General features: G+C 35.0%; 1 protein-coding gene across 2 annotated transcripts in view; it reads right to left on the bottom strand.

Moving 5' to 3' along the window:
* Nucleotides 1-584: 584 nt before the first annotated feature.
* The window catches only part of ppp2r2ab (protein phosphatase 2, regulatory subunit B, alpha b), a 28,275-nt gene continuing 17,816 nt past the window's right edge, over nt 585-11,043 (bottom strand). The window contains 3 exon segments of one of the 2 annotated variants that reach the window (NM_001309438.2): nt 585-1,888; nt 7,386-7,477; nt 9,788-9,957. In NM_001309438.2, the coding sequence (NP_001296367.1) occupies nt 1,609-1,888; nt 7,386-7,477; nt 9,788-9,957 (542 nt within the window). In that variant the 3' untranslated portion in view covers nt 585-1,608. 2 annotated transcript variants of the gene reach the window in all.

Genomic DNA, 11,043 nt, shown 5'->3' with positions numbered 1-11,043 from the left:
AGTTTCTTAACTGGTATGGCAAGAAGACTATAAACCAGGGGTGTGCAAACTCGGTCCTGGAGGGCCAGTGTCCTGCATATTTTAGTTCCAACCCCAATTAAACGCATCTTAACAAGCTAATCAAGCTCTTTCTAGGTATACTAGAAACTTCCAGACAGGCGTATTGAAGGAAGTTGGAGCTAAACAATGCAGGACACCAGCTTTCCAGGACCGAGTTTGCACACCCCTGGTATAAAGGTGAGGTCAGAGCCCGCTCCAAGTGGGTGGGACTTCATAAACCTAGAGTTTTTATTTATGCAATATCATTCTCACAACACAGAATCCAACATTGAGCTTCATGAATGTCTATCCCTACCCTAACCCCAACCTCACACTTACCTGTTGATTTTTATTAATATCTACACCTGCCCCAGCCTCACATAACCTGACTCATTTTTAATGTCTACTCCACCTAAACCCAGCCTACTTGTACCGTAAGTCCTTCCCACTTGGAGGTCACCTAACATACTTGCAGTGTAATCCCTACTTGGAGGTATCTGGGCTGCAGGGAAACCTACTTGGACATGGTAAGCAACAGTTACACATTTCAAAGAAGAGGACACGACTCATTTATTTGTTTGTTCCGTTTATAAATACCATTTCGTTATCATAATCTCTATAATCTTTCTCAAACTGTAACTCTTGAGATAGAGAAGAGTGTTGACAGAAATCGGGCATGGGTCACAAAGGAAAATAAACCCTGTAAGGCTGAATGACTTGTACATGAGTGAGCAGTCCAACTGGGAGTGTATGTGCTTGAACATATGTAGAAGGTCAACTACTACAGCAAACATGGCAGTGCCGTCTGTGCCACAAAGAAAACCAACAAGAAAAAAAACTCTTTGGGCCAAAGCCATGGTGCATGGATATCTGAAACGAAACGTGGCTGAAACCATTTTGTAGCTGTATGGAGTGGAACGGGACAGTATGAAATGTATAGAGTAGTAAACTAAAAAGAAATAAATCTAAAAACGAAAAAAGAAGAGACACTTATTCTTGAAACAGAATTAAAATGAACTAAACAACTTGGCAGTTTCTCTGAAGAGTTTAAAAACAGTTACAATGGCACAAACAACATCGAGGATTAAAGGACACAGGGACACATCCATATGAGTTCAAATTAGTTTTTATACAGACACCTTGAAGAAACCGAAGCCAAAAAAATGAAAGAAAAAAAAACTAAAGAAAAAAAAAAACTGGTTGAAATCTGTCAGAGCTTTGCTGCCCATTTCATCCCTGGGCTCGGACTGACTTGTGGGTAAAGGGGAAAAGGGATGGAGGGTACAGACACAGGTTGGCACAACATCACCAGTGCAAGGCGCATGTCATGGTGCCACAGAGGCCAAAGCCAGGTTGCGCTTCTTCTCCAGACCAGCTTGAACCAGTTATCTCAGTATTGGCAGCCGCTAGTTGGCTCAACTAGTTCATCCTGTCCTGGAGTAGGCCAAGGTTGGTTTATGTGATGACGGTGGTTGTCACAGAAATGATTCTTGCTAGTTCAACTTTTTTTTGTTGGTTTCACATAGAGCGAGAGAGGTTCGGAGGTTTTCTTTCCCCGTGATGACAGTATTAGTTCACTTTTTCCTGGAAGATGTAGAGGTTGTTGGTGGTTGCCACTGCGATGATGTTTTCCTGCGGGTGCCAGGCGGTGTGTAGGATCTTCTTGTTGAAGTCCAGGCTGTCCACGCTGATCTCGTCCTTCTTCCGCTTGCCTCCTGCGCAAACCCTGCGCGGCTTGAGGACCTGCCGGGGCTTGCAGCTCTCGCGCGAAGCCTCCAGGGTGACATCTCGCCGCTGGGTGCGGTCCAACATTCGGAAGAAGTTGTTGTATGATCCAGTCATCACCACGCTGAGACCAAAGAAGAAAACCGGAGAGACAATGCTATTAACAAACCTGCTCTGGCCAGTTAAAGGGATTGATCACCGCAAAACTACAATCCTGTCATCGCTTATTCATGCTCATGTCATTCTAAACTTGAAAGACTTTAAGATTAATCTTTGAAAAGGAAATGAAGGAGCTGTTTCATACCAGTATTAACATGCATTTTCTCAAGCCAGAAACAATATTGGCATCTTGTGGCCGCATTTCATTGAGACTCTTCCCTGTTTTTTCAGAACACTCTACGTCTACATCACTTTTATAGGAGTGCTCAATGTGACTCAAGTATTACTAAACGACAAACCCATGTTTTGCAGCTTAGGGACAGGGAAAGTAAGTGAATGAATAGGATATGGATGGAAACAACTTCAAACTTAATCCATGTTTTGGTACAACACAGCGAAATATGCATGACCGACCAGCCAGGAACCGGAATTGGCCAATTTTTCACATGACCTGGCCTGATTTCAGCCAAGCTGTTCTGTTAGCGTTGGAAAGTGTTACTGCAGTGTTGTCAGAGACACCCGCGTTTACACTTACAGCTGCAAATGACAAATCTCTGCACAACTTTTTTCCACAGTGTATAAATGTGGGACTATTTTCATGATTTGCAGCCACAACCACCTTACAAACCTTGGTGTAACCAACTTTAATATAACAATCAAATCACCTTCACTTAAATACACAATTCAGACTCAGAGTTACATTAAGACCAATTCATATTTCTGCATCGAGTCTGTGTGGCAGGGTCAAGTGTAGCAAATGTATTTTTTTTGTTAAGTGGTTCATTTTTTGGACAATACGTTTTTTAAAATGATTTTAATATTATAGTTATGCAAAAATTGGTATGAGCAGGTCACAGCACGCTTACCAAAAAGAAATTGGAATCGGTCAAGATATGTAGACCAAAGCACTGATGATGATGAAGACAGACAGACAGACAGACACACACAAAAAAAAAAACATACAGAAATAACCTGCTGTCCCATTTTACATGTAAACCAATAGTCCGGAAATATGAATATTAGTTTATTTCTTGGTAATGACACCAAAGCATAATTATTTGCATGTATGACAGAGTATATTATTTTTCATGTTTGATGTCATGCTGAATCAAAAAAGTGTTTTGTTACATTAAACATAATTGGTCAAGTGTTTTTAAGTGATAAAAACCTAAATTAAATCTGTTTATCTTAAAGTGATTAACTCTCTTTATAAGTGTTGGATTCAACCACTGGATTTCTGTTAATTTGCCTTTATGGCCCATTTTGATTATGATCTTTAGTTGTCTGGACTTTTAAAAGAGGGACAGAAATTTGGTCATATAACAGCATGCTAGTCAACATGAGGGTCAGTAGAGCATGACATTTTACTTTGTGGGTGAAGCAAACCTTTAACCTGCATAACTTCCCTGACAATGATTATAACGCATATATATTTTTAATCATAAAAGGTCCATTATAATAACTTCCAGCAATACTTTTGTTTTTTTTTTCTTCCAATTTGAGTATTTCAAAAAGTGCCCTACAAAAGGCTTGAAATTTTAAGTAGGTAATTGGAAGACTCTTCAGTTCAGAGGACAGGATGTAGTTGACTATAGACTAATTGACAATTGAGACTAATTTAGTTGAAGACGAGTGTGTTCAATAGCACTGACGTGTCTTCATGACATTCTATCCCAATCTCCCTCTGACCTTGACCACCGTTCGGCCTGTCTTTGAGTGATTAGAGGCTCCCCAAGATAAGAGTCAGTCCGGGCCCCAATAGAGCGTCATGCAACAGGTCTAAATATTGAGCGCTACTTGACTAAATGTCAGCTAATTAAATCTCAGGAATCAGGAAGCATGTTCTTTAATAGGTTTTCATTTTGTTTTAGTCCTGTGTTCACATTATCATTTATCTTATTTCATGGGGTCTGCTGAATGCTCGATTCTAATTGACTGCTAATCGTTCTAAGGGGCCATGTACACAGAACACATCATTGGATCTTAAAATATACTGATATATATATATATATATATATATATATATATATATATATATATATATATATATATATATATATATATATATATCAGTATATTTTTAAGTGATATATAATATATATTTTTTTATAATATATATTTTTTTCACTTAAAAATATATTATATATCACTTAAAAATATACTGATATATATATATATATATATATATATATATATATATATATATATATATATATATATATATATATATATATATATATATTTTTTTTTTTTTTTTTTTTTTTTAATGCCCTCTGCCTATTGTCAAATCAAACAGTTTTCATGTCAACTTGCTACTGGTGCCACATGTAAAAGTTGAAATTCCAATAACTTGACAGTCTTAAAAATTAGATGGTTGTGTGAAATGCTTGTTATATAAAAAACAATAAAAAGTAGGGCACAGAAATGGAAAAACCCATTGGATAAATGGCCCCTAATGTATGAAATTGTTTTCAGGGAACTCAGTCATAGCTTTATTTTTTTCTTAAAATTCAGCAGGCCATTATCAGTTATTTCTTATATAGTCAACCTTTCCCATTAGACTAGACTAACACTAGACTGTTTAGTTATTATAAAAATATATATTTTAGAAAATGTGTTTAAAGGATTTAAACTCAAAGTTCTGAACAGTATAGTTTACTGAAGTATCGCAAGGGCTAATGTTAGAATCTGTGAGAGTCCATCTGTAAGACTTTAAATTGCTTTACCTCTCTTGGATTTAAAGCTGCATGTACAATACGACGTGACTGAAAAAGGGTTTTGGAATTGAGTAGTTTGGAAATATAAGAGCACAAGGTAATTTTACGAAAACGACAGCAATCTTATAAAAAACTGCTCAACTGTGAAAGTGCAGTGTTTAATTCAGGGTTGAACATTCTCCAACTCTACACATTAAAAACAATAAAACAGCACTTTGCTTAAAACTACTGGAGTCAAAAACGCAGAGCTCTTATAGAAAACAGAAAAAACACCTTTGCCTTAGGGAAAAAATGCTTTGGTTGATACATACCCTATGAACAACAGCAGGATTTTTAGCCAGCTGATACAGTAAAAAAAAAAATGCAGATCCCAGTTATTATTTTTGATGCGATTTTTTTTTAACTTGTAAGTGCAGTATGGTAAATATTTAGTAGTTACATATGGCCCCATTCCAAAGAGTGGTACGGTACACTTTTATGACCGTTTCCACTGTTAAAAGTTACCTAAAAGCGAACTGTACCGTAATACTTTTTGGGTACCCTTTCGAAAGGGTACCTAGTATAACAAAAGAGTACCAAAAGGCGCAGTCAGATGCGCAGCTGAACACTATTGGTTTACAGAAATTCGTCACTCGCTCGTGCAAAATCCAGAAGAATGAAAATAATAGAAGTGCCATTTTTAAATACACAGCCGAGACATTACACCGTAATAATATATACATGTAATGACGAGCCACGGTCGACCCAAGCTTAAACAAACCTTGTCGCCGTTTTGATGATTCAACTGATTCTTAAGCTGATGATAATAATGTGAGTGTGATTATTGAAGTGCTTTTGAGATCCGATCCATTCAGACTTGGACAAACATGAGAGTGAATATGCAAAGGAGAAGTAAAAAAAAAAAACAGAGCAGCATTTGATTCTTACAGCAACCTAAAACATAAACAAACTGCCATGTTTAACTATTATCATCACCTTTTGGACTATTATGAACTAAGAATAACAAAATTATTTTCTAACAAGAAATTACATGTGCTTGTGAAGATCAAAGATAAAGATGAGAGGTTTGCACAGACTTTGAGCTATATGTTGAGTGTTGTTTTTGAAGCCAAATAAGGACTAAATGTTTGCTGTGTGTAGTTTTTCTGTAATTGGTAACATATCAGAAACTGTAAGGGACTGTGTGTGTTCATATGTTGCATTTAAGTATTTATTTTATATAATTGCAGATGTCACAGAGGGCTATTTCGCACTATCATTGATTTGCAGTTATTATCAAATCATGCTCATAGAAAGGTTAGTAATAAACATTTATACACAAGTATTTCTGTGTATGAAGCATCTGTTTTGTAAGAATTGCTTCTCATACAGTATGATATGTGAACGGCCTGTACAGCTTTACTTTGACATTTCCTTGAGCGAGAATCAAGTCGACTGAAACTTTGTCGTACTCCACGGCCATTGGCATTGGTACAATTTTGGCAGTGGAAATGCAAGCCAGTTAAAGGTGACCTGTACCAACCCGTACCATACTGTAATGTACCACTCAGTGGAAACAGGCCAATAGTTGATATATGTTACAGTTTGAATTTCACAGTCACAGAGTGAATTTCGAAATAGTTTAATTCTGATTTTTTTTGTCATATTTTAATAACATATTCAGAACTCCAGCGAATAAACAAAGATAATGCAGTGTATTTAAAAATGCAGCTCCCGGTGTTGTTATTCTTCTTGTAGCACAACAAATTGATAATCATCTATAAACCCGTCTGCATTTTGCTAGATCAGAGTCTAGATCTGAGGGAGGCAACCTGGGGCCCATATTGAACACTTATATCCAGCCAGCGAAGCAGTTTTTAAAAACTAATAATTTTGGTTTCATAATTAGTAAGTTGATAATGAAGTTGATGTACAGTCAGCGACCACAGTAAAATTAGAACACGCTCTCAGAAATGCACTCGATCATTAATGAGTAAGGGGAAAAAAAGAAAAGTTGACAATTTTGTGTTTTTGAGGAAGAATGGACAACAAAACACTTCAATATCGGACAGAAAGGGGAATTTCTAATGTCAAGAAAGTAACGTCAATGCATTTTTTAATTTTTAAAACCTCAGTCATCATTTTTGAAAATTAAATTCTCATCATGTTAGATTTTTTTTGTCAGGTAATATATTTTCCATTTTCCACTTAATTTTTTTTTTTTTATGAGGGATTCATTTAATTGTTTAATGGTATTGATAAGTACATATAATAGTAGTGTAAATTAGTTTGTCTTGTGATTTTAACAATAATTAGGATTAAAAAAAATTCTGTTACATGTTAACGTGACATGCTTCTGTCATGTTCCATGCATACTGGCACTGTAAATACAAGTTATTTAAAAGGATTTGGTCTCTCACTTGGTTCGCAGAATTTGATGAGGCCTTCTGGTCTAAAAAGTTTGACTGCCTCTGGTCAAGATGCAACAGTACATTTGTGTGCTAGGTGGCCTTAGGTAAGGGTCCCAAAAAAGAAACCTAGTACAGTTCGCTATTTTGGTACCACTCACAATTTACAGCAGAAACAAAAATAAGTGTGTAATGTCTCTACTGTACTGCTCAGTGGACACAAGCCTTCACAGACCCCCATTTTTTACTGACACTTTTATAAGAGCTTGAGAGTTGAAACTAGCAGCGTTTACATTTGGGAGGCCACTCTTCCATTAGAGAAATGTAACAATACAGACTCATAGAGCAAAAGTCTAACCTGTCGTTTCCGTTCCAGCAGCACTCGAATTTGTCAAAGATGCAGTCGTTCTCATAAAGAGAGCACAACTTACTCCTGAGGTACTCATGAACCTGCAGAACACAAAAACAAGACAGCGGGACATGAACTCTGATCTCCACTAATAACTTTCACTGCTGTGTCAGAGGCAATAACTCATCCACATGCTCAAGTACAGTAAAACGACACTGTCACATATGATGACTTCATCTAAACCATGAATGCTGATCAGAAATATCTGGGTGTGTAAAGACGCTCCCAATTGGTTGAGCCAAAACTGCTGACTTCTGACATGTTGATTTTTAATCCTACAGTTTTAAATTGTGCATGTAGCGCCCCCTAAAGTTGACTAATTCGTATTTTAAATAATACTTTTTTTAATTGTCTTAATACACAAACAAGAATTCTAGCAACTGAAGTGGATGACAATACATCAGTCAACATTTAAGGGGAAAAAACTTAAGCTAAGACAAGAATGAGTGTTGTTCAATAGTTTTAGGACAACTTTGATGAAAGGTTTTGATCCACTTCAAATGTTGACTACTGTACAGACCAATTGCTCTTTTGCTTGCTTCACTGAAATGCGGACTACATAGGACAACACAAAACTGTAAAATCAAGTCTAGTGCAGCTAAAGATTGCCTAAATTTACAAACATACACCACAGTTATTATAATTAACATAAAACCACGAAAACAAAATTAATTTTACAAAAAAATCAATGAACAAAACACATCACCAGAAATGTTTGAGTAGGTAGCTCACAATTTCATTAACCTCTCATTAACAACATAAGCAAATCCTCAAAAAACAGGCTAAAACTTGAACATTAAAATAAAAATATTTAAATAATCTTAATTCTAACAATAACACTTATTGTAATAAGTCTGATATGATGTTAAAAAAATGCTTCTAATTATAAGTACTGAAAACATTTCTATTTTCCTTCCTACATTCCTTGTATATATAAAAAGTGTGGACCAAGGAGAGTGTTTTCCAACATTTTTGACCTCAACTAATTAAATTTACAGGAGTGATTTAACATTGCATATTAAATTCAGGTATAGTGTTTACTTTAATATTTCAAATAGCTACTTTTTCATTTGACATTTTTTATATTTTAAATGATTAAAGTAGTAGTAGCAGCCTTTTAATGTCATTCACCTGAACAGAGTGCATATAAACGAAATTTCGAAACAGAGTGCAAAAACTATGTACATTTGTATAAAATCAGTAGTTAATTATATATAAAGTTAATGAAATATTAAAGTAAAAACAGAAACTAATCTATCCAAAATAGATACCATCATCCATCCAAGTATCAAGAAATAATATGGCAATATAAGTATTAAGTATTTTGTCTTAATGTTATCAAAAGATTCTTCTTCTAAATATTAATAAGATGTTTTTGTTATACAGTGGTCTCTCGCTACAACATGATTTACCTTTCCTGGTCTATTGCTATTTTTTTCTACAGCTCATTGTGTTCTGTGTCCTGATTAGCGCATTGTGTTCTCCATCCTGATTTGCACATTGTGTTCTGTGTCCTGATTGGCTGTTGCCCATTGTCAATCGATCTCATCTATGCTGTGGCTCCTCTACAGTACAGAATGCATTCAGCTTGCAAAATTTACATAAATCCTTGATTCCTAGCAGTGTGACTATTAAACGCTGTACTGTATGTTTGCAAGTTTTCTTCCCACAATGTCGACGAAATGTCCTGCACCACCAAAGGCACCTGTGGTAGCACCCAAAAGGTAGAGAAAGGTCCTAACCATCGCACAAAAAGTTGACTTTCTGGACATGATAAAGGAAGGTACAAGTAAAGAAATAAGGATCAAAGGGTTTTAATCACTGGTTTCATTTTATGATACTGGACTTATCTTTTTATGAAAATTGTAACTTTTAGAGTGTTTAAACTAGAGAGAAAAGTGTGAAAATGTTAATGCCTTACTGAGAAAAGTGTATAAAGAGCAGTGAGGGCTTAAAGCGTCTATAATTGTAAAAAATAAAGCAGACTACTTCGCAGATTTCGAATATTGCAGGTTATTTTTTTAGACAGTCCTGGGAATAACGAGGGAACACTGTATAAACCATCAGTACACTGTGACATTGTAGTGGGTTTTTCTATGAAAAAAAAAAAAATTAAAAAGAAAAGGAAATGACCACCTTAGTTTTTGCTTAGAAAAATTTAATTATACATAACACTTTTTAAATTTACAAAAAGCAATATTTGTGCTACAGTAACTTATTAAAAAATAAGTAAATAAACAATAATAATAATAAATAAATATATATATTTATATATTGTTGAAATGAAGATTATAAATTATACCAACAACAATTTAGGCACAATTACTCTAAGCATTTTTCTGAACTCTCACCTGGTATGTCTCAACGGGTCGATTTTCCATATTGAGGTCCCAGATTTTGACTGACAGGTAGTCTCGGGTCATCATGTAGCGGCCATTGTGACTGAACTTGACGTCTGAGATAGAGGAGATGATTTCAGAAAAGAAAGAGCGGTTGCTGGGGTCTTCAGGCTCCTCAAACACTAAAAGGACAAAAAAATGATGCATAAACACCTTTGGCAAGTATATTTTCTAAGTGCTATAACTTCGGATGTTTTCCACAGCCTAGTTTAAAACCAGGTGTCACATATGACAGGTTTATACTTGGCTTGAATCAGAATTCGAAATTCAGTGCCTCATTTCGATCCTACTTAAATGCTGGGAATTTGAGCTACATTTTAAATCCGTAACTAGTAAGTAACTGTAAATAACTGTAGTTTGTATTTGCTAACATGCTTGCTGGAGAAACATAGCCTGATTTTTCTAAACATGCATATGATGTTTGAACAGCTAGCACATGTGCTGTGAATTGTTGTTTTTTTTTTTTTGCATGGCTTAGTTTGGCCATATGTCAGAAGCTGAACTGGTCCATCGTTTATTTAACATTTGAAAAAAGGAGAGGAAATGGCAACAGTGTAACTGAAGACAGCAATAATCCTTGATTTTTAAGCAGGTATAAATATTTTTAACATTCCTAACTTTTGAGGGCTATAGCATGATAGACTGTGACTGAAAAGGTACGACATGAGTCTTTTGATCATTTTAATAGTTAAATATATTGTGTACACTCCATCTTTTTAAACAATCTCATGATAGGGCAGAATATGCAGTGAACAGGCAAAGAGGATGTTTTAATTGTACAGATTTTTTTTTGTAATTTTCTGCAAAAAAGTGTGTTGAAATAAATTAATACTTATTTAATTATTATTATTATTCTTTTTAAATAAAAAAGCTGTTCTAACCACAATTGTTTTGAGGCCCTTTTAAAATATTAGTTTAAGCTCAATTCACATATTTTTTAAAAAAAAAGTTTTAATTTGCACTGATATAAGATATCAAAACAAACAATACCTTATCTGAGACTGTACCAAAGAGTCAGAGCTCTCTTTTTTTGCTGCTTTAATGTATAAAAGCAGTCTCATGCTGTACAAATTCTCTATCAAAAAATAATGTATTTCATTAATCAACATCAACAAAGAAAAATACTGTAATAAATGTATTGTGCATTGTTTATTCATTTAAATAAATACATTATCCACCCATACTGTAAAAATCTCTATCGACTGATA

This window comes from Danio rerio, chromosome 10 (assembly GCF_052040795.2).
Source record: "Danio rerio strain M-AB ecotype USA chromosome 10, GRCz13ab, whole genome shotgun sequence".
Taxonomy (NCBI): Eukaryota; Metazoa; Chordata; class Actinopteri; order Cypriniformes; family Danionidae; genus Danio; species Danio rerio.
Note: the sequence above shows the minus strand (reverse complement) of the source record. Positions and strands in the feature narration are given on the sequence as shown.